Source organism: Ceratotherium simum, chromosome 32 (genome assembly GCF_057802395.1).
Source record: "Ceratotherium simum simum isolate JZ-2026a chromosome 32, ASM5780239v1, whole genome shotgun sequence".
Classification (NCBI taxonomy): Eukaryota; Metazoa; Chordata; class Mammalia; order Perissodactyla; family Rhinocerotidae; genus Ceratotherium; species Ceratotherium simum.
In genome coordinates, this window is record NC_141931.1 from 14,043,403 (window position 1) to 14,070,308 (window position 26,906).

General features: G+C 41.2%; 1 protein-coding gene across 2 annotated transcripts in view; it reads left to right on the forward strand.

The window, feature by feature from the left end:
* NEBL (nebulette) overlaps positions 1-26,906 on the forward strand; it is a 337,317-nt gene that overhangs the window by 122,252 nt on the left and 188,159 nt on the right. For both annotated transcript variants that reach the window (XM_087420771.1, XM_004425309.3), the window contains exon 3: positions 1,700-1,784. In XM_087420771.1, coding sequence (XP_087276897.1) covers positions 1,700-1,784 — 85 coding nt within the window. The remainder of the gene's footprint in view (positions 1-1,699; positions 1,785-26,906) is intronic.

The window sequence follows — 26,906 nt, forward strand, 5'->3', positions numbered from 1 at the left end:
TGATTGTTATCTCCCTTCTCTCTCCTCCTCCTATTCTCCTTTCCTCTCTTCTTTTCTTCTTTCCACAAATGTTTGTTGAAGTTGTACCATGAGCCAGACACTGTAGATGCTGAATGTACCCTGACAAGGGACAAGATAGCCTGTTTTTGCTGCCACCATACTCTCCTTGTACTGTGAGACAGAGACATGTCAATAGGAATGTGCAAATGAATATGATAAGAATTATAATGGAAAGGAAAGTACATTCCAGGGCACATTTGAGAGACCAGGAAGACTTCCTGGGGAAAGTGACATCTGAGGCGAGACCTAGGAGATAAAAAGGAGTTAGCCAGAGAAGGGAGGTGGGAGAAGGGATGAGTGTCCCAAGCCAGGGGAACAGCATGTGGGGGAAGAGGTGGAAAAGGGAAGGGTGAACTGCATGGCCAGAGCATGGATGGTGAGCGAGAGGTCTGCAGAGAGCTGATCATGGGAGCCTTGGAAGGCAGGAGGTGGACTTTATTCTCAGATCAACGGGAAACTGTTGAAAGGTTTTACTCAGAGGAACAATGTGATCACATGGGCATTTTAGAATGTTTGCTTTGGCAGTTTGGATTAGAAGGGCAAGACCGGCAAGTGTTTTAGTTACCTGAAAGATAAAGGTGCCCTATGATGAAAATATGCAGTGGAGATGGAGAGAAGTAAATATAATTGAGACATATTTAGGAGATAGAATCAATATATTTGGTGATTGGTTGATTAAATGTGTGAGGAGTCAAGATTACTCCCAGTTTTCTGGCTTGGGAACCGGGCACTAATGAATGAAAGAGAGAATACAGGGGGCGCGACTGGTCCTGGGGATGCGGTGGGATGGTGGACAGTTGGGTTCCAGACTGGTTGAATTTATGGTGAGTATGGGATGTACACAAGTGGAAATGCCAATGGATCTGAAGTTCAGGAGAGAAAGCTGAGCTGGTGATATAGGTTTTGGAGTAATTGGGAGCTGTGAGAATGAATGAGATCACCCAGGTGTAGACTGAGAAGAGGAGAAAGCCCATGTTAGAACCCTGAAGAGGGATGGGCAAACACAGAGGAGCCCACAGGAAACGGAGAAGGAACAGCTAGAGGGGGAGAAGCCAGGCCAGGAGTGTGTGGTGATGTAGAAACCAAGGAAGAGGACATTTCCAGATGGCGGAGAGGCCATGCAAGAGGAAGACCAAAAGATGTCTGTTGGATCCTCTGTGCCACAGGAAGTCATTATAACTTTGGCCAGAGAACCTTCTGGAAACAGGAGTTAGAAGTCAGAATGTATAGAGTTGAGGAGAGAATTGGAGGGAGATGAGCAGAGACAGTGAGTTTAGGTCTCTTTGTAAAGAAGTTTGGCTGAAAGCAAGGATGGTTCTAGCACCACATGCTAGAATAGTGTGGGGTGGAGCAAGGGATATTAAAAGTGAGGAAAGCTTTGTGCTTGGATGCTGATGGGAAGTAGCTAATAGAATAGAGAAGCTTAGGTTGAAATTTTGGGAATAGTGTGGTAACTGGGTGATAGAGGGTCATGAGGTTGGAAGAGGGTTTGGGATCCAGAATAATGAGAGATGACCTTAGCCAAGAGGAGAGACACCTCTTGCATTGTGACAGAAGGGAAGGATAAAACGATTGGTGTTAAAGCATTGTTTTGTGTCATAATATTTTAATTATGTTCTTTTAAAAAATTTCTCCACAGACACTACCCAAAGCAGTCTTTCACTACGGTGGCAGATACACCTGAAAATCTTCGCCTGAAGCAGCAAAGTGAATTGCAGAGTCAGGTAATTTCTAGAAGGCCTATTTTTGTTACATTGGCACTAAATATTATTCACAAGGCTGCTCTTCTGAGCTTCTGATATCCTAGTGTTCGTGCCGGGTCACCAGCCAGCGTGGAGACTGCAGGCGGGCCTGGGTGGGCATTCCAGGCGAAAATGCTGAACATCTGTTTTGTTCCTGGTCTTGGTTCATCCTGATATTCTCGGTTCTGTTATTCACCTGGCGCTAGGGCAAGTAAATGAGTTCTGGTCAGAGTAAGTGTTTCCCAACAATATTGATTTATTTGGTCCTAAATATTTAAAAACATTTTCTAAATAGCTTTTCCACACCGCATATGTAGGGGAAAAAAGAAGTGTTAACTTGACCCAATTGTAGTGAGTATGGGGCTAACACCCTGTCTGTGTATCTCACACCAGCCACTAGCTTTGTTTTCATCCTGTCACTTTATTCATATTTCTTTCATATGTCACCCTGACAGCATGAACAAAGATGAGAACACCACGATTGGCTGCTAGTCAACCATTTTGGATGGAAACTTGCCTTCAGTATGGCGAAACACATTGGTTAAGACAAGGGATTTGAAGGGCAGGGTTTCTGCAGGGACACCCAATCTCTTCTTGAGAAACTTAGGGCGGTCTCTTTCAGAGAAGTTATCTGCCTGCCACAGTGTAGGAAGGTGCTGAGCAGCTACATGGCAGCCTGTTGGTCAATAGTGTGGTAAAGCAGCACCAAGGGGAGAGGAGGGAAGGCTGGATCGTGCTCCCCCTTCTGCTGTTCATTGGTTGGGACCTTGTCGGCCACTCTTTTTTTTTGGGGGGGTGGTGAGGAAGATCGGCCCTGAGGTAACATCCATGTGAATCCTCCTCTTTTTGCTGAGGAAGACTGGCCCTGAGCTAACATCCGTGCCCATCTTCCTCCACTTTATATGGGACGCCGCCACAGCATGGCCTGACAAACGGTGCGTCGGTGCGCGCCCGGATCCGAACCCGGGCCGCCAGCAGCAGAGTGCGAGCACTTACCCACTATGCCAGATGAGATGCCAGATGAGCCGCCAGGGGTGCCGGCCCCCCGGCCACTCTGATTCTTTGTGTTTTTGTAAAGTGAGACAGTCCGTCTCATCTAGTCTACTCGTCTTGAGGGTGGCTGCAAAGATCTAGTAGGTATTTAGGTGTGAAAGCATTTTGAAAAGTTAAAAAGCATTATATGACTGTGGAGGCTTATTATTATTATTGTTTTTATGGTCTCTGAAAATCCCTGATGTGAAAAAGGGAGAGGAGCAGAGTTTGTGAAGGAAAAGGTGTCTGGCTAATAGTCTTTGAAAATGTCGGTGGCAAGTATTCTTAGGGAGAGCGGTCAGCTCTCAGTTGCACTGAATCTAATTATTTCCATGCAGGGTGATCTGATCACAGGGGAGATGGTGGTTCCCTCTACCGTCTTTCTGGGGGACTTGGGACCACTTCTCAGTCCATTTAATTAGAGGAAATATAACTCAAAGTTCCAGTGTACTGTTGGTTAACAACGCTATGAAGACTTGGTTGGCAATTAGTTTTCGGTTTATGTAAAATGTTAATTTTTGTGTGCTGAGCCATTAGTTCAGAAAATTGAGTGCTGGCCAAAGAGAGGCACTGTTGCAGAGCCGGCAAGAACACCCCTTGCTCATTCGCGCTGCAGAGGGTGCCAGGACTTGGCACCCATCTGTGCAGATCCAATCTGCCTTTCTTCTCATCAAGTTGGGATTAATTAGATAATTCTGGAGAAATACTTCGAGCACATTGGAAAACAGAACTAAGTCAAGCAATCAAATATTTGTTTCCTGCCTATTACATGTCCTTGTTCTCTGCAAAAGAATTTATAATTAGTTAATCCTCCCTTCACAGAGCTTGCAGGGTGCTTGAGGAGACAGGACTAACACACAGCCCTGGAGCGACCATGTTTAATTTACAATAAGGATTCAGACAAGGAGGGATGAGCGTGGTTGGACTGGCTGGTGCTTCATGCTGGAGGGGGATTTGAGTGGAGCCTTGAAGGTTGAGAAAGGATCTGATATGAGCACTCATCTCTTCCTTTGGAAGGCACACCACTCTCTTTGGGTTCAGTTAGTGGTTATGGGTGTCTTCAGCCTCGCCTGGGAACAAGCATTTATTGTTTTCCTATCCCTGACTCTGGAAGTGCAAAGAAAAAGGAGCTCACTGTTTTATGAAAGGCTGATTTTATTCTTCCTCATGTAGCAAGCTGCAAGCTTCAGAAGGCAGCACACACAAATAGTTACAGGCTGGTGGGGCGGGAGTTAACGGAGGTATGCACACAGGGCTGTGGGGTCCCCAAGCAGTGGACAGGTGAAGGCATCACATCTTCTTTGAGATTTTTGCTCAAATGTCATCTCTAGAAAGAAAATGTAGGACTTCATCAGGCAGACAGCATGGGGAAATTCAACTCAATTCAAGAAACATATATGTGCAGGGCCGGCCCCGTGGCTTGGTGGTTAAGTGAGCGCGCTCCGCTGCTGGCGACCCGGGTTCGGATCCCGGGCTCGCACCGACGCGCTGCTTCTCCGGCCATGCTGAGGCCGCGTCCCACATACAGCAACTAGAAGGATGTGCAGCTGTGACACACAACTATCTACTGGGGCTTTGGGGGGAAAAAATAAAAATAAATAAAATCTTTAAAGAAACATATATGTGCAATGAATTGTGCTAGGCGTGGCGGGATGTAAAGGCATCATCATCATCAATCTTGCTATATTCAGGGCACGTAATTTCACATGTGTTGTTTCATTTAATCTCAAACAGCCCTGTGAGATGGTATTTATTATTATCCCTATTTAGATGAAGCAGTCAACCTTTAGGGAATTTAGATAACTTGCCCTTGCAAACTTTACTAACTTACTAGGAGTTGAACTTGGAATAGACCTTAGATCTGTGAGCCCCCAGTGTCCACGCTCTTAACCAGTACTCTGGTCCCTTTACTCAGAATACACCTAGAAAAGGAGATCTGTAAGAAAATAATTGCAGTACAAGGTGATGGTGTGGTGTATGTAAAGGTAGAATGTTGCATAAAGTGCAAAAGTCACGCATAGGAAGAAGTCCTTCATCATCTCCTCCTCCTCCCCCCTTCCCTTCCTCTCCCCCCCACCCTCCTCCCTTCCCCCTCTTCCTTCTTCTTCCTCCGCTTCCTCCCTCCTTCCTCTTCTCCTTCTTCCTATTATTTTTATGAATAAGAGGTGAAAACACTTCTATAAGAGCATTTCTATTTTTGCACAGGCGTGGAAAGATATCTATCCTAAGGGTAATATTCATTAATGGCAATTGATTTAATTTTAGCATATTAAATGACTTGATTCTGTGGCAGAGCATTTCCTTAGAGTTTTGATATTTAGAATTCTGAACAGCTCAACAGTTTTGGTGGAAAATTGACTATTAATATTTTATTGACTTGTTTTGATAATTTGTGATGCTAAATGAGTCAAATCTGTTCAGAACTCCAAGTTTTGAAATTCTGAAATCCTTTAGAATTGTTTGGTTAAAACGAATTCTTCTCTTTCAGTTCATTAGCTTACCAAATGGGCTGAAATGAAGGAAAAACAAAAATTAATTTTTAGTCCAACCTAGAAAGTTATTTATAGTTACGTGTTATCTTTTCCTTTCTCTCTCTCTTTTTTTCTCTCTCTCTCTTTCTTTTTGAGAAGGTTATAAACACTGCCAGCATTTTTTTGTATAAGTGTTAGATCCTCTCAAGCTTTTTTGGGATCTATATTAGGTGCCAGATTGTCATAAGAAAATGATAGGAAGTGCTGGAGAATAAACCAGCAAACCATGAGTGAGCTTTACAGAACTGGTGATAGGCTGTGGCTTACAGGCATTATCCAGCTTGCAAACAACTTGTGCACGTGCATTTGGCCAGCTGCTGACTGTGGTGGACGTGGGCTGCCCTGGAACCTGGCAATCAAGAGGGAGAGAGTGAGGAAGCACTTCCATCGTGACTAGCTCTCTTTTCATCACATATCAAAGGATGAACTGCTTTAAAGAAATAATATAAATGTTGGTTAGGCGCCCCCACTGGCCCACAGCAGCCGTTCAACAAGGAGCAAAAGGAAAACTTTATTTCTAGTGGTATTGGTAACACTATAGTTCATCTGTAGGACATCAGGCTTTTACTGCATGCCTTGGGACTGGCATAATGTTATTATTTTGTAGGAAAGTGAGCCTTGAGTTCTAAAGCCCTGCCTTATAAACTAAACTTCTGGAACACAAACTCTTTGTAAGTTGGGCAGTCCCTAAACTTTAAAAACTTAAGCGGGGTGGAAAGCCCCTTAAGAGAGAAATTTTCTTAACTTGTTATTTTAATATTATGTTGTAGCAAGTGTTTCTTTGTTCAGGCTGTGCAGCATACTCTTATTGGAAGAAAAAGGCACAGATGTTTTGAGTACTCTCCATCAGGAGTCTGCAGGCTTCTTAAAACCGTGGAAATGGTTCTTCAAAAGGAACGTCGAGTAGAAGCCCCCATAGAAAAGACAGCAAAGCAGGGCTTCTGTGGCTGAAGCAACAGGAAACAAACCCCTGCCCCCTCCGCGTTCCTCTTGGCTTCTCTTCTCCCTCCCTCTCCCAGGGCCTTGGATAACTGTCTTAGGAAACCCTGGGCCTCCACAGGGCAGAGTTCTGACAACGGCTGCTCAAAACGAAGACAAAATGTTAGCCGCTTCCCCACTTAGTTGTTTATGTGATTGGCTTAGCTGTTTGCAATCATGCTGAAAATAATAGAGATTTTGGGCTGTGTTCTTAAATGGAGTGTGTGTTATTTATGAGTGCTGGTAAGATGAAAGATTGAAAATGGTTATGGATAGAATATAAATCATTCTGGAACCTTTGAGTCTTCATTTTGTAATCTATGTTGATTCTTTTTTAATCTTCCATGTTTCTGTGGAGGCATAAAAATCATGGCTCTTAGGGAATACGATAAATGATCATAGGAAGGGTGAGAAGGTAGCGTGGTTTTTTCTGGGGAACATAACAGGTAAGCGTCTTCGTGGCGGAAATGAAGACACGTGTTTAATATAAACTTCTGGAAGCTCAAGGAGGTGGTGTTGTGGCGTGCTTCTCTTTCTCTGGCTTGCCCCTGGCACCTTTCTGCACCTCCTCATTCTATTTTTGGGAGGGTTTTTCTCTCAGTTATCTGTCATCTAACCACCCAGTGGGGTGTTAAATAATTACCTAAAGCAAGAACCCTGTCAGGTGGTAGTGCATTTTAATAGGGTGTCATTGAAGATTGACTGCCTTCAAAGCAAGGAATCCCTGACTAGGGAACTTTAGTTACTGTCACAAGATGATTAAAGAGCTATTTGGCCGGCATTCTCTGTATGTTTCAAATCCCATTCCATGGGCCCCCACCCAATCATAAATTTGACCTAAGTTTCATTTGTCACTGTATACCAGTCATGTGCCAAATTCTGTGCTAGGTATTGGGGAGGCTGTAGTGAGCAACCCAGATAAAACCCTCACTCTCAGGGGATTTGTGGTCTAGTGGGGGAGAGGATGATAAGAAAAAATTAACAAAAACAGGTAAAATTGCATCTGTGACAAGAGCTGAAGAGAGAGCTGTGTGTATTTTAATTACATTTTAAAACATTTTCCGGGAGTTGGAGGCCTGAGCACTTTTCTGCAGACAGACACGTATTGGGATCTCAGAGTGGTCTGCTGCATCCTGCCCAGCTGTGGATCTCATTTTGAAATGCGTATCTATTTGTTTTTTTTCCATTTCCTGATCTGAGCTGACTATTCTTCGCTCTTTGCTGGGTCCTCTTACCGTCCCTCATCTCACCAGACAACCTCAGACTTCTAAACAGACAGACAGTCTCTCCTGATAGTTTTTGTTGGTAATTCTTATATTCCACTGATCTTGGACAAGAAGCCTTTCATACTTGCCTTTTAATTTTCCATTTTCTTTGAACCTAATTTTGGCAGCTGTATAGTTCCCATCTTTTGATTTTTCATCATTTGATGCTGCATTCTGATCCTATGGTGATGCTTCTCATTTCCCGCAATAAGCGCTTTCTCATGTATGTAAAGGTAACAGTTCACAGGGAGAAGGTTCAGCACGTTTCTTTTCAAGGTTGGGGGGCAGTGCATACGATGAGAGATTATGTTTCACATAAGGGAGGGCTGAATGTGAATAAGAACTTCAAAGGAGAAATATTAATTCGCTTGATGTGGCGCATTGCTTTCAGGGAACATAACATGCTGTGCAGATGTTAACTCTAACCCCCACAATTTCCCCTAAGTCAGATTGTTTTTCTGTTTTACTTTGTGATAAAATGATGTAAGAGACAGAATGTCAGTAGTGACAGGCAGCAAAATAGCCAAGATGTTTTGATTTGCTGTGTCATGACTGGGTTTAGAGCCTTTCATCACAGGGGCCTGGTTGTCTTCTCCTCACCCTCCTGAAATGACCCATGTTCTTTCCATCTGTTCTCAGAGTCCCAGTGTAGTGGGCCTTTGGTGCCCTCCTGGCTCATCCCGTCTCCCTTTCCATCATTCCCACAGCCCATGGTGGAGGTGTGAATGCTGTCTTTGGGTGGCAGGCGAAAGGCTATTTGTTATTATTCTGTGGACCAGAATCAGACTACCGGTCCTTCAATGAGGCATTTGAATATATAGACTCTCAGTTTTGTGGCCCTAGGGTCGTGAATATAATAGCTGTGATGAGGAGGATAGTGTAAAAATGTTAAATCAATGTTTCTTTTCATCTTTCTCTTCAATAAATCATGTTCTGCCATACCACTTCACACTTATGGCTCCAGAGAAAGAAAAGTGAATCCCACTTTGAGAAGGAGGGAATATGGTCCCATGTGAGGGGAATGCCTATCCCCTTCTGGCCATGATAGATTGTGGGAAGAAGGCAGAAAAATCAGAGACTGAAACATGACCTTCCCTCTCTCTGCTGTCTGAAGTCTCAGGGGGAAGATGGGGGAGGCATGTTAGATAGGTGGAGGGAAAGCGAGAAGCAGAGAAGGGTACCCCACAAGATATACTCCCAACTCCCTCCTCCCTCAGCAATGAAGCTGGGGCCTCCACAATGTGGTGGGCGGGGAGAGAACCTGAGTTCTGTTTCCTGTGTCTTAGACTCTGGTGTGGTATGGAAGGTGAGGAATATTCCAGTGCGCCTTGTAGAGGGATGCTGAGGGTGCTTGCTGGGCAGTTAGCAGGGGCATTGCCACTGTAGGAACGATTTGTCCCTGTAGCCGGGGGTGGATTGCACAGGCAGGGAGTAGTGGCAAGACCTCAGAGAGAAGCGAGGAGGAACCAATTCAGCAGGTGATACCACCAGGCCCTTTTTGAGGCAGGGGTGAATACACCATGAGGTCACCAGCCAGTCTTCAGCAGCAGACGCCAGCTGGGGGCCCAGTGACCTAGAGGACAAGGAGATGCCACTCAGGCCAAAGGAGTTAGAGGAGAGAGTGAGGGAATGTGGGCATGGGTCCAAGACTTCTGTCTCCCTTCACTCCGAGGTCACAGAAGCCCTCCCTGCTCACACATATGTGGCTAGACACCATCTTGGAGAGGAGCCAGGAAGCAGGAGGAAATCTGAATTTACCTAAGTTGACTGTTTAAATCATTAAATGGATTTGGTTTAATGGATGCAACTAAATTTAGTTCCTCTCACTTCAGTGTGGTGGGGACTTATGAGGAATAGCAGGGCAGATACAGGAAATAAAGAAGATTTATTTATTTATTTTGTATCTGAATACATTGTAAGTAAATTGCTAACCGTGGACTTTATTTGGTAAAATACAGCACTAGAGCAGCTGTCAGGGGATCTGGGTTCTAGTCCTGCCTCTGCCACTGTCAAAGTGTGACCTTGGGCACCATTGACCTTTTCAGGTCATAAGATAATGGGTTGTACTAAATGATCCCTAAAATTCCTTCCAGTTGTAATGATCTTGATTTTAGTACAAGAATGTTCTAGAATAACATCTCAAATTAGCAATAAAAGAACTTGAAGAAAAGTAACCACTATTCTTTCTTTGTTGCCAAAATAATAATAATCAGACCTGCCATTGCTTTTGACTATTTCCTTAAAAGCTCATTCCCTAGACTAGTCTCAGATATTGGTTGAAGATTGTAGGTCTGAGCAAGTTGATGGGCAAATCAGTTACACGTTGGAAGGTATGTCTAATTTTGCACTAAACGTGTTTAAAAGCAACAGAGGACAAAAGAAGACAAAAATAGCTACAGTCATAATATCCATCCACTGATTGCAACTAGTCTCGTCTTTAGTCCTATTTTCAAGTTTTCTATGTAGAAGTAACTAGAATAACTCTGCACATTAGTGTTCTTTTAGGAAATGTCTTAGTTATTTTAGTTCACTCCCCTTATGCTTTCTTATTTTTAAGTTTTTTCCTCGAATGACTTTGATTGATCATGTGGTAGCTTTTGGACTTTAAAAGTTGGTCTCTTCTCTCTACCTGCTACTGTTTGTTCTTTACTACCCCTTTTTCCTTCCTAAAGGAATTTGTTTTGCTGAGGCCCACAACCTTGAGTTGCTTCAGTGGACCCAAGCAGTTGCTCAAGGATAAAGCATGGAATTGCTCAGCCCAGCGCTTCTCTACGCTTCCTCATACAGAGAAGCTAACCCAAAGCAATCCCATTTCATTAAATTTAGTAGGTTTCAGGAGGGGACTGAGTATTTCTTAGTACTCCTAATTAATTAATACTCTTAATTTCCTAATGTAGTTTCTGAATGGAGGATGCTGCTCTGAAACCACTGCCTTACGAGAGCATCAGGCAACAAAACCAAATTTGCAATATAGTAGAGGCCTCTTGGGTAGCCAGCAATGCACAGTAAGCCTTATTAGTCCACTGAATGTTTCAAGTCTCATAAAGTACCTGTGTTTTCTTTTACCAGAAATTATCTGGCCTAATTATCGTTTCACATTATCTTAGAACTTTGCTTATAGCTTCCACTGACTTCAGAAGGACCGCCCGCTGGAATTCTGTAGGGGCCTTGTAAAGATGGAAACTAGCTCAAGAAATTCTGTGTAGAAAGATGGCTGTGTTGGCTTCATTCTTTAAAAAAGCTTCCATTTGGAACAATCATTGTGTTACATTCTGAAATGAGATCTCTACTTGGGCTTTCAAAAATATGAGTTTTACTTTTTAATGGAATGTTATTACGAAATGTTTGAAGAGAATGATGAGCATTTCCCTCTGCCCCTTGGTCCCTCCCTGCCTCTCTCTTGATTTTTGGTGAAGTCAAGAGTCAAGATGATAGTAAATCAGAAACTAAGGTAACACAAATTTGATCCTAACTAGTAGGGAAGTTCTGGGCTCCTTTTGACTGACACTCTGAGTTCCGATCTATGTGGAATAGTTTTACTTCAAGGGAATCTATAACCTGCAAATATCTTCTTGGGGAGATCTAACAGTGTCTTCAGTTACTGATTTAGCTTCCTAAGCGCAGAATACTTTTAGACACCTAAAAGTAAACAACTAAATATACTAAATTTCAACTTCTTACTAAAGAATAGTGAAGCCAAGAATCCCATCCTGTTTTTAATTAAACAATCTTGAGTCCTTTTACAGGTTGTTGTTTTATCTCTAGAATAGCTATATTGCTTATAAACCATTAAAATTAAAGCTAAAGTAAATCTTAACTGTGTTTCTGCTATTGGATAGAGAACATATTCTTTATAAGATTTCCTTAGAATTGGGTAGTTTCCAAGTCTCCAAAACTTTTCATTCTGAAATATTTTATTCTCTACAGGAATACCACTTAAAGTCTTAGATATGTGTATATATATATAATGTATTGTTGTATATAATACATATAAAATACTTATATGTATATATGCATATTATACACATACATTATATACAATGTGCATTGTGTATACACACCTATATATATGTGTATAATATGCATATATACACATACCTATACATACACATATACATATATAATAAAGTAACTTGAAAAGACCATGTTCAGAAAACAGTCTTCTTGAAAACCTGAAAGACTCGGAAAACATGAAGTATCTTTCTTCTTTTGTTACCCATGGCTAAGTATGATTTAATTCACTGCTGGACATTGAAACAGCTAAGTTTCCATCATGTAAATTAGCTTTGCAGTTCCTGTATCTTTTAGTCATTCCATATGTTTTAAGAAATAGCTAAAGTGAAAAAGTATAGCAGAGACAGTATTATTTTTGGAATTGAGATAATGAGACCTTTTTCAAAATATCACCTATGCCAGAGGACAGATCACTCATTCCACAATGTAATGAGCAGAGATATCATTAAAGCTTTACCTGTTTTGATGGGCCCTATTCTATCTGTAGTTTGTTAATTAATTTAATGGTTTTTTGTATCTGTTTTTATCTTTGTCCTTATTTTAGATTTTAAATAGAGGCTAGAGATCTTATTAATTTAATGGTTATTATTTAATAACCATGCAAAGCAATCGTCGAGATTATATTATACCATTTGATGATAAGGGTGATAATGGCTGAAATGAAGTAGGAACAATAGAAGGTAATTTTGTGAAAATCAGGAGTCTTATAAGAATGAAGGTACTTTCTTGAGAGGTAGACAGCTGCCTTTGTAATTCTTTCTTGGCATTAATTACGAGTTAAGAAAAATCATGGTATTCTTGATTTCAAAGCTTTACTAGCAAAGAAATCTCATTTAAGGACCCACTGCATTTCCTGTAGTTTATTCTGTATAAAGCTGCTTCAATTATTTATTGGTTTAATCTACATTTACTGAATACCCGCTTTGGTCAGATGCTGCTTGCTCTCAGGGTGAGGGTGTGTGTGGAGAGAAGCCAGCAGCACTGGGTCGAGGGAGAAGGAAAAACTGGAGGAAAGACATGACCCCTGACTTAGATAGAGGTGTTTATTGAGTCTCCTCAAATGATAGTCTCCCAAATTCTATAAACAGTTATTTTTTTCTGTACCCCATTTAACTTTCCCCTTTCATTCTCCACTGAAAAGTTTACCCCTTTGAATGGAAGCCCCAAATGACTCTCTTTCCCTTTACATAGATCAAATACCAACTGCTCTGAGAAACTATATGTGGGAGAAGAAATGATCTTTTAGCTGATTTTGAAAATAGCTCTTTCTGTTTGTTTGTTTTTTCCAGCACCCATGCCCTTTTGTAAACTATTTGTAGAGCTTGCTCCTCCTTAAAATAATGTGGATCAAAAATGTTTTTGATTGCTTCATGGACACAGGAAAGTTTCTCCAATAAAATCCACTTTTTTGGGCGTTATCTTCTGGAGAATTACATCATGTCACCAGCAATATCTCAGTCCTCTGTTATCCTCCACACTCCAGAGGAGTGACTCCTAATCCTTTTTGGGTCTTGGACCCTTTTGGAAATTTGATGAAAGCCATTGAACTTCTCCTTTGAAGAATGTACAAAAGTAGAAATATTCCAACTTTAGAATATAATTGCAGGGAGTTCCTGGGACAGTGAAGGCCTTCGGAGTCCCAAACTTTTGGGGGAGTGGCCAGGTCAGCCAATGGGAGGAACAGGGAAGAAGAGCTGGCTGAGCTTAGAGGTTTAGCAGAGACTAGAGGATTGTCACAGAAAGATTATGAATTCCCTGCCTTCCAAGCACCATTTTATTTTATCTCCATTAAAATATTAACTGTTTTGGAAATTTGAAATGTTACTGCCCTAAAAAAAAAAAGCAACCTAGCAACAACTCTTAAAACTTAGAAATATGTATACTGTTTGATCCAGTAGTAGCACTCCTGGGAATCTCTCCCATAGAAAAAAATCATCAGCATATAAGGTCTATGTACAAGAATCTCTAGGACAGCATTGTGTGTAGTAGCAAAAAATTGGAAGCAGAGTGAAAGCCCATCAACAAGGTAATAATAGAATAAATTATGATAATCCATACCATAGGATATTATGCAGCCATTGAAAAGAAGGAAATAGAGGTAGACCAGATGTCTGGGAAGGATGTCCATGAGGTATTGTTCAGTGAGAAACACGTACACAACAGTGTATAAATTACAAACCCTCCCTATGTGCATTCATGTGCATATCTATGTCTGTACGTGCATATGTCTGATTAGGATTTTGTGTGTAAGGAGAAAAATATGGACTAGTATATACTAGCCTGTTAACATTGGTTCTAGGGGCTTATCCATGGTGAGCCAAACAGATAAAGGGGAACAAAGAGATTGCAGTGATCTTAAAAAAAATGTATATGATGGCATTAGTGCATTTGTATACAATTTTATATATTTATCTCTCTTTATATCTTGGTGTGTTGTCAAAAGAAATAAAATGATGATTTAGAAACGTATTTACTTGTATATATGTTTATAATTTCATTGTTTTACTTCTTTTACAGTCAGTAAAATTAGAGCTTTTTAGTTCATTTTGGTGAGGCTTGCTTGGCGAATTTGGCCAGCCTGAGATCTCTGCGCTGACTTATTAGATGGATTTCCTGTGACTTACTGCTCTAAAGTTATTTGGTCTTTTAACAAATGTTTATCGGATGTCTATTTCATGTCATGTACTACAGGCTTTGTGCTGGGAAGTACTGAAAGAACTAAGGTGCGTGTGTGTGTATAAATACGTTTGTGTGTGTGTGTGTGTGTGTGTGTGTGTGTATAACTCAGGGACTGTTTGCAGCTGCACTTGAAGTTCCTCCCCTCAGTCGGTTATTTATCTTTTTGGTTGTGGGCATGTGAAATGGAGAGCATAAGGTGCTGCTCTCATGGTAGTAAGAACCTAAGAATTTGTTTGGAATGAGGTCTTGATGTTCCTTTTGCTTGATTAAATGACCTATTGCCTTATTCTTCTACTTTTCCTCAGAAGTGCCCCAAGACTCCAGGAGAGGATAGTCCTGAAAGGATTTTAGAGGAAAAAGAAGTGTGAGGTCCTTCCTGTAGATCAGTCAGTGTTTTTCAAAATTATGGTTTCCTGCATCACAGCTACCTGGTGGTAACCGTGGGCCTGGCCCCAGACCCACTGAGAGGGAGGTCCAGAAATCTGCATTATTGTTACTTGCCCCAAGTAATTCTTATACATGTTAATATTTGAGAGCCAGTTTCGTCAAATTTTGTTTCAAATAGTAAGCTCTCCTGGCATTTTTCCCCAGAATTTTACCAAGACTTGTGCATATCTTTGAACTCCTTTAAAATTATGGGAAGCTTAGATATTTTGCCATGTGGAAATTGGTCCATGTTCACTGGTTTTTCGTACTGCTGCTCTGTAGCATTGACCTAGGTCTGTAAAGTGGGATACTTGGACTCCCATGCTGCTGTGATGGGCTTCTGAAAATTTATGCCATTGCTCAGGTTCTATGTCAAGGGAATATAGACAAGAGAAGGGTTGTTTTAATTTAATTTTAAGACATTTACATGTTTGACTCAGCAGACGGTCTTATAAAAATTTTTCTAATATTGAAATGGCTTTTTATTTTCATCTTTTTTGTTCATTAGTGATGCTTGCATTTTAGAGGAGATTTTATGAAGAGAAAACTTTTTCAGACAACATTGTCACTATCCAAACACGCACAATTTCATTCTGAATTTAAAGAAATCAATGTAGGTCAGAAAAAGACCAGAATGGTTTGAAAAATCAACAATCTGATGGCCAAATTAAAATTTCTTTAACATAACAGAGCCAGTCTATACATATCTTTATATACATACGTATGAGAGAAAATTTCAGATTACAATGCGTTTTATTTGTAACTCTAGGAGTAAAACTGGATTTTGCACACATGATGCAAATTTTTTTGGAATTCTTGATTCTTTGGACTACTTTTGGTTTATTTATAAATATTCATAATAGAGACAAGAACTAAAGTGTGTTTCAGATTTCTAAGATTTATCCCCTTCTCACATTTCCTCCCCAACCCTTTTATCTAAAATGTCAAAATAATTGAAGCAAAGTCTAGTTCATATGAAAAGCAGAATTATGTGACAGTTTTTTTTTTCTACATTCCTAATGTGATTGGACCTGTGTAGACAACTTTAGTACTATTTTGAATATAAAGGCCCATTCTAAGAACTTTTATCTCCGTAGTGGGATATATACAACCAAGTTGATGCAAGAAACCTATGACGTCATTCTTCAATCAAGAATCATCGATTGAGTAAAGTTGGTTTCAGAGCTGTGTATTAGGTACCACGAGGGATACAGATGGAAGAGTCATGGTTTCTGTCTTTGATGAATAATCTAGCTCAGAAAGTAGTTCAAATGTGCATGTTATGGCATGATTCCATGACAAAAGACCCTTTCAACAAGTACTAGGGAAACCAGCATGAAAGGAGTGATTGTGGGCCAGGGGAGGTGCTGGAGAGCAGGGACATGAGTTGGCAGAGAAGCAGTTGAGCAGGAGCAAGATATGAGGAAGGCATGAGCATAATCCACAAAGCTGTTTCCATCCAGAAGACGTCAGCTGGATGGCGTGGGTGGTCAGTCGCGTGAGTCTGTGCTCCGGAGGGTGGAAGAAGCTCTAGAAACAAATGATGAGGTCCTCAATCAGGGTAGTGAAAAAGCTGTTGGAGAATCATGGGTTAGGGATTTTATGAAGCGCAAAGCTTGGAGAAATTAAGGAAGTCTGGTGTGAGGAAGTTAGGAGGCTGGATCAGAGTGGTGGCTGTGAAAATAGAAAAGCAAAACTAAAGTTGCTTTTGGAGAAAACTGGATACTAGAGATAAGTTGGAAAAAAAATAAAGCCAGATAGTGAAAATATTTGTGACGCTATTAAACTCATCATGGCAGGTTCAATCTGAGACATTTTCAATTAGAAGGGAGACACTGGTTAGTGGTGGGGAACAAACCTGATTAACTGATTTTTTAAAAAATTAGAAAAAATTTTAATTGAGATATAATTGACATATAACATCATGTTAGTTTTGGGTGTACAACATAATGATTCAATGTATGTATATATTTCAAAATGATCACCATAATAAGTCTAGTTAACATGCATCGCCTCACATGGTTACAAATTTTTTTTTCTTGTGATGAGAACTATTCAGATCTACTCTCTTAGCAACTTTCAAATATGCAACACAGTATTATTAACTCTAGTCACCATGCTGTACATTACATCCCCAGAATTTATTCATCTTATAGCTGGAAATTGGTACCTTTTGACCCCCTTCACCCATTTCTCCCACCCCCAACCCATTGTCTCTGGCAACCACCAATCTGTTCTCTGTATCTATGAGTTCATTTTTTTCCCTGATTAGATGAATTTTAAATCTTAAATTTTCTGTCGATTTATGATTTTAGAAATTCATTTATATAAAAAACTACAAATGTCAGTGAACAGATCTTTGACATGGCAAATGTTCTTCAGTTAGGACAACTTTGTAGGCCTTCACAGAGTAGGTGGTAAATAAGTGCTAGATGACTAAATTCTGGTGTTTATCTTGCAAAGTAACTTGCAATTCCATAAGATATTTTTTCCTGCATTGGACACAAAGCTCTGCTACAATTATTTGTGAATAATTTTTTATGACTCAAGGTAGTAAGACTATTGTAAATTAACATGTAAAGGAACAGTGTTTCATCAACTTAAAAAAAACCTCCCTCCTTCCCACATCACAGATATTTTCCTTTTGTCTAAAAAGTGCCTACTTGTTTTTAAAGGTTGGGTTTACACTGAGCTAGTACCTTTTTTCTCTGAAAAAGGAAAAAAAATACATTTAGAAAAACCCAACTAACCAAACAAGTCACCTTGATTACCACCTACGGAGAGAATGAATTGGCTTTATTTTTTTCTTGTGCTTGTTTTTAGATCAATCTATATATGAGAAACAGTGGTATTAGAAAAATAGAGAACCTGTTTGGATATCTGTAGAGAATTGCTACATCCAGTTGCTACCTAACAGAGCAAGGAAACCAGTTCTTATTTTCTATTGGAAAACAACGCATATGACTATTAAAAAGAAAAAAAAGACTTGGTTTTGAAAGAGTGCGTTGACTTGCCAAGGAACATTAAGCTTCCACAATCTGTTCACATGTGGGGTGCTAAGTTAGTCACCTCCTATTTACTGAAATTTGGGCATTACCAATAATGATATGATTTTCCTGGAGTATCTGTGATCATGCCATACATTACCCTGCAAATCACTTATTTTGGTAGACGGTGAAATTATGTCCACCTTACAACTTCGAAAAACCTTTGGGTAGGAAGAATCTTTTGACTGTGTTTCACTTTGTGGCGTCTCTGGCTCCCGGCTGCTGCATGGGCTCCAAGCATGGTCTGTGGAATGTCTGTGTGACACAGATGCCCACTCCGTATGCACCAATCTTCCTCTTGTACCAAGTCCCCTTCCCCCCCTTGAATGTGGTGGTCAGGCTGTGTCAGCTTTCTGTTGGCTGGCCAGCCTGGGTGGGGTGGGACCTGGTTTCTGAGTCTGACTTGAGCCTTTTCCTGACAGCCTTCACCGCACTGACATCTTGTCTGCTACTTTCTGGAGAGAAAGTGGGATCTGTAGAAGCTAGTTAAGGGAATCCTTTGCCGTTTCACCACCTCTCCCCTGTACTTCCCTTGCTGCTTCTCTGCCCTTGGCTCCCAGCGTGGCCATTCGTGGCTGTCTGGCCGTGGCCTTCCTCATCTCCCTTCGTTGCACTCAATTTCCCTTCAATGCATCAGCTTCCTTCCGGATCTTTTTCAGTCTTCCAAACAGCAGGGCACCTGGAAGGACTAGAGATCCAATGTCTGGTGTCCTCTGCTCCATGCGAGGCTTTTGCTCGCTTAGATCTATTTTGGGCTATAACTTTCTCGTTAAGTAAGTATTTAACCCTTCCATCTCCAAACATTCAGAATTTAGATGGAAACAGATTCTTACCCACTTGATTTTCCTACCGCTCTTTTGCTCCCTCCTTTGCACACACTGGCCTCCTGTTTCCTGGTTTACCTAGGAATGGCTTCTCTCTCTTCAGAGACTCTGTGGAAGGTCAGCATTCTGCAACCCTGCAGATGGCAAGGGCCATGGGCCATGTTTGGCCAGAAGAAGTCGCTTTTGACTGGGGACATAAGTAAAACCAGAATCCCCCCATTGGGCAGCATCTGGGTGCTAAGTTAACTGCCCCCCCCCCAATAGCTGTCGCTTAGGGCCCCCTGTGTGGACAGTCACGTGGGCCACGCTATGATGATAAAGCTGTCGGGCGGCTACCATCCTCTTCAACTCCCTCTGCCTGGCCTTTCCCTTCCCCTCTGCCTAGTGGCCGAAGTTCCCTCTGAGTTACAGATTCACCGATGACAAGATGGTGACATTGGCACAGGCAGGCATTCAAATATAACAATTCATGGCTGCAGTTAGAGCTTAATTTTTTAAACTTTTCATCAGAGAGGGAGGTACTTGGTTGAAAGTATTGCTTGAAATCGTCTGCCCGTGTAGCCTTCATTATATTCCTTAGTCATTGTGGTTTGCATCACGTGATCTTTTCTCAAACATCAGCCTGGCAAACCAACGATGAAATTGCATTTCTTTGAATTAGAGTACAGATTATTATGGGAGAAAAAAGACATTAAAAGAGAAATGTTCATGTTTATGTTTGAATAAATGTGAAAAGCTTAATGGCCTCCGAGGCAGTTAAAGCAGAGTTTGTAAGAGAATGTGGAACCATGGTACCTCGTTGCTTTAGACGTGTGTCTGAATGAGCGCAGACAAAACACGTTAACTTTTCAAATCCTGGGTGTATAAATCCTGGGCGTATCATCAGTTTGGTGTGTATTTCTTGTGGGGCTAGGAGAATACAGCATCACTGGTAGTTCTTATTTTTATCTCAAGACTCTAACACCTATTAGGCAATCAATAAATGATTGTTGAAATAAACTGGAAAAGTCTTTACTCAGAGACCCCCCTCCCTTATTTCTTGGCCCTCCCACACTTGGGCTTCTGCGTAGTTTTTGTATGGTAAAAGCTAGGATTGAGAACATTTTGGCACTGCAGGTGGGAATAAACAATTAGAACATCAGTCTGGGAAAGAGGATGATTGCTTGCTTGGGTTTATTTACTTGGCTCTGACCCCAGGCCCTGCCTGACCCGAATACCCAGTTTGTTCCCTGGTTCCAGACAGCTGACCTTGTGTTCCGCTTGCAGACTCTGTCACAAGTGTGACTTGCTCCCAGGTCCATCCTTGTCATCCTGCAACCTCACCTTTGCTGCTGTCCTCCTGATCTGTGTACAGTTATGTATCACCTAATGATGGCAAAGGCTCTGAGAAATGCGTCATTAGGCAATTTTGTCATTGTGCAAACAACATAGAATGTACTTACACAAACCTAGATGGTATAGCCTACTACACTCCTAGGCTGTATGGTACTAATCTTATGGGACCACCGTCGTATATGCGGTCTGTCATTGATGGAGACGTCATTATGTGGCGCATGACTGTACTGGACAGATAGGAGACTCTCGATAGAAAATGAAGTGATGGAATTAAATGAGTTCATTGAGGATAGTTGTGAATTCAGATGGTGGCTTTTATGGGGCATCAGAGTCCACATGTTGCAGACTGCTAAAAGCAAATCTAGTTGGATTTTGAATGTAATATGCAGATAGTATTATTGCTGTGTGCTTTATTATAATTTCTGTTTTTCCTCACAGCCATCTGCTAGGTTACATATTTGTTTATTCTGATGTCAAGTATGAGACCTAGATATAGCGTTTTTATTATTCTGCCATTTCTCCTGCTCTCTTTTATCTGCACAATTCTTGTAATAGTCAGGGCCCGTGGTTTCCAAATCCCTGTGTTGTGAGAGCTCCAGCAAGGATGGAGACCTCTTTGTTTTCCCCATAGATTCTAGATGAATGAATAAGTGGATGATTAGAAATGATGACAGACATTATTTAGTGGGGATTTGCAACGAGCCAGTCATTGTGCCAAGGGCTTTTTGTATAGTATCTCATTAAATCTTCACAATAATTTTCTTGGGTAAGCATGATTGTTCTCATTTTGTGGATAAGGAAGCTGTGGCTCAGAGAGGTTGTGTAAACTAACTAGGGTCACACAGCTAGTCGGGGCCCTTGCTAGCATTTGGCCTCAGGTCTTTCTGAAACCAAAGCCTGAGATGTTCCTTCTAGGCCAGGCTATCTCAGTGTAGCCGTTATTACAAAGGGCGTTTTTGTGATTTCAATACCGTATTGTAGCAGTGCTATGACTGCTATTTTAGGTTTAAAATTCTTCAAGTTCCTTCATTATGTAAAATTTTCATATTTAGATATTTTAAGTTATAATTTTTGGTAAATGTCTTATTTTATTTTATTTTTGGGTTATTTTGGTGTTCAGTTTGGTTTTTATCATTCGTGGAGGTTTTTAATACTTTTAATTGTTTAAGTTACACAATAAATTTTGTTTAAATGTTAGTGATTTTAGCCAGTTTAGCTATTATTTTAACAGCTCTGCTCTTTTGTTTGCTCTCTCTGTTTTAATTTGTATTGAATGAATGTCCTCATGTTTTTTAAGCTTACTGGTTTTTTAATTCTAATTCTATATAGGCTCATATCTCATGCATCTAATTTTAAGCATTTTATTTCTATACTTGCTACTACTGATCAGAGTATGGCCATTTAACTTATAAAACCAATGAAAGGAGGGTAAATTATTCACATTTAAAAAAATTTTTTAAGGATAGATCTAATCATAGAAAATACCCAGTTATATTAGATATTTGATTTTTGGTGTAGTTATATTTTATTTGGTGAGGAACTGGTTAAACACTTTAATACAGAGTGTGTTGAAGGATTGGTTGCTACGCATAAATTCTTCAGGAGCTAATTTTTATTGCCAGAGATGTTTTCCATCTCATCACATCCTTCGTCTTTCTCTTCTGAGACTCTTCACCAACCCAGAGCGCTCATTTACTCCGTGACTGTTACAGGGCTTCTTCTGGGGGCTCCGAAGCATCAAAGTAGCACGTATTGTGGTTCGTGACTTTGCTCAGCACACAGTTTCGTAGGAGGGAAGCTAACCTAGCTAGCACCTTCGGAGTGAGCTTAGCAGAGAGCACTGGAGGTGCTCCAAGAAGGGCGAGCTCAGTGCCATGGGATGGGCAGGTTCCTTGGGGATTTCCATGGGTGCGTGCCTGTGTACACGTGTGATCTTTATCCTGTGCTCTGCTGGTGCCAAAGAGGATTTAAGACCACTCTCAATGGGAAACACTTAGAGGATATTTATGAGTATGACGGGAAAGAAAGTAGGGCCTTTTAGAGGAGAAAGTGCCTTAATGGAAGAGCGGGGCTCTGACAGGTGGCAGGGCCCAGGATGTTGTGAGTGGAGCTGGGAATGTGATAGATGCCTTGATTGACCATCAGTGGACCAGTGACCCTACAGAAAATCCAGAAGAGGTAAGGCTGGTTGTAGAGGACCTGGATGGCATGCTAAGGAAGTTGGGCTTCATCATTAGGCGAGGGGATCTGTAAGTTCTTGGGCAGGGGAGTGTTTTACTGAAAATGTTACAGGAAGGTTTATCAGGGAGCAAAATGGATTGGACCAGGAGGGATTCGAAGGAGGGAGCCAGATGAGGAAATATTTGTTCTAATGAAAGTGCATGGTAATCAAGAGAATGGAAAGGAACGGAGAGAGAACTGTGAAGGAGGTGCGTTATGACGAGTGACTGTATGTGAGGGGAAAAGTTGATGGGGCTCTGGAAGTTCTGTTGGAGGAGCTTACAGCTGGGAAGCCAGTTGGAAGTGGGGAGAGGGACTTAGGCAGTATGTGTGGATGCTGTGTTCATGTAGCAAGCCTGCTGTTTTTACTGAGATTGTGTGTTGATTTGGTGTGGTTTGTGGCAGTGGGGGATTGTCTAATGAAGATTGTGGCCACTTCCCTCCCCACCCCAGACCCCCTTGGCAGTGCCACTGGGAGAGATGGAGTCCAACATGGCTGAGGTCTTTGAGGCTTTAGGCCTGAGTAGCTGGGTGTATTGTCATGCCTGTGGGCAGAGGCAGATAGGTCAGGGGTGCATTGTCTCTGATTTCTCCCAACTGGAAACGTTTGAATGAATGAAGGAGAGTGAGTGAGTGAGTTCAGAATTAGCGCTGATTTGAAGAGTTTGGCGATTATTTAAGAGGAACTGACTTCCATAAAGATGGACAAACAGTGACATTCAGGAGAAAGCCAAATATTAGTGACTAAAGCTTTCTAAAACCATGTTAAATTGCAATATAGAAAGATTGAGTTTTGAAAATAAAACATTTATGACACATGGATAAGTTACACAAGTGTTATAGATTATTATATAACGAATTGTTTTCCAGTTTGAACATTTGTTTTTCAGAATAGCCAGGGCGGTGATTGATGGCACACACATTTCAAAATTTGTTCTGGAGTTTCCAGAGATTGAAAGAGAGCAGAGAACAATCTTAGCACAAAAGTAGTTAGTATTGGGGGTTGGGCGTCCTTTAGATTTGTTTAACTTTGCCATTTGTCTTGATATTAAGGGATATCAAAAACACCCCTGTAAAACTTTCTGTTTTTAGGCGATCAGTGTGGCATTTGTAAGAAGGTAGCTTATGCAGTTTTAATGGCTTGGCTGGTAAAGCTAGCCATTACACGGTCTAACCCCCTGGGAGCCAGTGGAATGTGAAGGAAAGAGTGAGGGTTTTAGAGTGCATTAAACTTGGGTTTCAATTTATCTCCACCACTTAATACTATGTGGTCTTGGACAAGTTTCTTAAACTCTCATTTTCTTCATTTTAAAATGGTGCTTTTTCTCTCCCTCCTCAAAAGTTGCTGTGAAGTTGGTGATCATGGACTGAGCCAGCAGGCCTCCTACGGTCTTGGCACAACCAGGCACCTAGCAAATGTCAACTGTACTCACTTTTTCCAGGATACTACGTATTTTTGCTTCACTGACCATAGAGTGATACTGATGGGTTTTGAAAAGGGTGGCTGTTATCCTTATTTTTGGAAGCAGGATGGGGATTGTGAGGAAGAAAGCATTCTGGAAATAACATCCCCAAAACTTTGTTAGTTGGCCTCATCTCTTAGGGAAAAGCGCTCTCACAAAGCTTGGTTTGGAGAGCCAGTGAGGGAGAGAAAAAGAGCACGGGTTCGGATCTGGGTGAAAATACTGGCTGTCCTTGACTAGTTTTGTAGCTTTGGGATGTATTTTAATTTTTGAGTCCCTTTCTGCAAAACGTGCTTACAATACTAGCTCACATGGATGTGGTGAGGATTACGCGGGATGATGTGTGTCTGAAGGACTAGAAGAAGTCCATGAGAGCTGGGGAACAGGCTTCATGGAAAAGCAGGAGAACCAGGCAAAGGCCAGGTTATGGGGGTGGTTTTGGGCATATTTAGGTGTTCCTGGTGCTGTTACTTCCAAAGTGAAAAAAGAAGGGGCCAGCCTGGTGGTGTAGTGGTTAATTTCCAGAGCTCTGCTTCGGTGGCCCGGGGTTTGCAGGTTCGGATCCCGGGCATGGACCTGTGCACTGCTCATCAAACCATGCTGTGATGGCATCCCATATACAAAATAGAGGAAGATGGGCACAGATGTTAGCCTAGGGCCAATCTTCCTCAGCAAAAAAGAGGAGGATTGGCAACAGATGTTAGCTCAGGGCTAATCTTCCTCACAAAAAAAAAAAAAGGAGGGGGGGAAGGCATTACTTATGGATCTTTTTAAAGCATAGTGAAATCCTGATTTACAAAAATAGCAAAATTACTTATTAAATAGCTTATCATGGATGCTTCAAGAATCTATTAATTTGTTATGGAAAATACTCAAGGAACAGTGATAATTTGAGAGTTTAGAAAATGATAATGGAATTTCAGGAGAAATTATACAGCAAAAGTAAACCAGTCAGACTTCACATGACCTGGATTATCCCTTTCAGTACAGGAGTATCCACCTAGTTTTTGGTGAGATGTTGAATTAGTGGAATTTTAAGGAGGTAGTACGAGAAATAAAATAACAAGTGAAGTTATTTTTTAAATCCATAGAAACCTTTGACAAATCGTAAGGCATTATCAGTATGGCTGTTAGGACACATTAGCTTCTCCTTGTGTATTCAGTGGCTTAAACCAAGAACCAAGGTTTAAAATCATAGTATTTTGATGAATAATAAGCAAAAAGTATATTCATCCTAAAAGGCATTCTGAACGGTAAATTGCAGTTTTGTGAGAAGACATAGCAGTTTTGGTATATTTTATGTAAAACAGACTACATAGGGAAGGAAATATGTTTCATAGCTTGGGCGTTTCCTAATAAACCTAAAGCTCTGGGCCATGATGATGCTGCTCATGATGTGGTACATCAATTGGTTTTGCATTGCTCCACGTAAGAGGCATCTGGAAGTCTCAGAGTGTGAGTGGCCTGAGAACGCCCTGTTAGTATTGGCTGAGTTATGAGCCAGAGCGAGCTGTTCTCCAAACCTGCTGGCAGAGATGAGTTGTGTAGAGGAAGCTGGCGGTGGAAGGGGGAACGCTCCCTTTTTAAGATTAAAAATGGAAGTATGGATTTTTTGTAATACACTGTAAGGGAAAAAGAATTAGTAGCACAAAGAGTAAGTGGGTTGAGACAGCAGTAAGAATTGCTGCTCACAGCATCTAGCTCTTCGCTAGCCTTATCCACTCAGAAATAATTATTTTCAAACCGAGCAGCATTTGCCGAGATAGCTTGGAAACAGCTGCGTCAGCTTTAGAACATGTGAAAACGGCTTGAGAATAAACCATAAAAGTAGGTTTTGGAAATTACAAAAAAAAAATTCAAGGATGTTTTGATGTGTCGGGGTTATTAGCAACAGTTTACAAAAATATAGAACAGTCAAGTTGGGAGTTCATTTCGTCTCTGCAGCATCCTCCTATTTATCTTCCTGATATATTTGTCTCCGCCGTTACCATAGCACTGCTCATTGGTATTCCTCAGCGTGCAGTGCCGCTGCGAATCCCTTCATAATTGCACTGAACTAGAGAATCTGACTTCTTGGGCCTTGCTCAAGCTCAGGGCCCCTTTTTCTTTTCTGTGGCAGCTTCCATTTTGCACAAAAATGACAGCTACTGACCTGCTCCTCTTCTCTCACTGGCAGGATGGTCAAGCCGCTACCTTTGCATCTGATGCAATTACTGATACGTTTCCTTCCCAAGACAGACGGCAGTGCTCACTGTCCCCACCCCCAGGGACTGTAAACATCGTTTTTTTCTGATGTCTGTGCTGCAGGCTGTCAGCCCTGCACTCCTGTTCTCAGTTACTGGGAGGTGCTCTTCATTTTTCAGAGGGGAATAACCATTTCTTTTCAAGAACGTTTTCCATTTGCATCTCCCTGTTCTGACTTTTGACCTTTGCTTCAAAGGTGAGGGGTTCCCAGTGCCCTCAACAGTTTTTCCACCCCAAGCTGGGCGTCTGTGGTTGGCTACCAGGAAAGATGTTTGTAAGTGTGGCATCACTCGCTAATTCCTTTTATGAGTTAATTTGGTATAACGGTATGACTGTTGACTTCTTAGTTTATGGCCAATGAAACCAGTTCTCTTTCAGTCTGAATTTGAAGGCAAAAAGACATTGAATTAGTTACATTTGAATCATCTTCGTATCTATCAATTACTGCAATGATTTTTGGGGCTTGGATTAATGTATATTGTAGATACAATTACTCTTTTTGGATCCCATGGATTAAATTCATGGAAAGATCCCTCTGGAGATGCATTAGCCTCACTTTGCCTCTAGCTTCTCTTACGTAGAGTCAGTTTCAAGTCCAAATACATTTTGTTTGATAAATTGACTACACATGGAGGGACTAAAGAGAGCAATTATGGGTGACATCAAATAAATGACTCAGTGATAAGGTATATTCCATTTAGGTCAGCACAGTTCAAAATGTGAGAAAACATGATTTAGCTGGCTGCACCGAAAGACAGTTTAAATTACTGGCGGGGAAGACTCATTTTACATTCTGAGGTTTGGTAATTGGAGATATGTAATATTTGTTGTGTTTGCTGTGAGATGATTCTGTTGTGAAATGGTTGCAATTGTTTGTATGGCTGTTGTTTAATATGACAATGTGCGGGTCCAATCTTTATGCATAATATGCGGTGCTATTGGCTAAGGTGAGGGTGGGTGGGTGATATGTGGCTGAAGCCTGTTAAACCACGGTAAGCTAATGTATTTTGCTCTTTAGAGAGTTAATTTTAGGGTGACATTGCCCT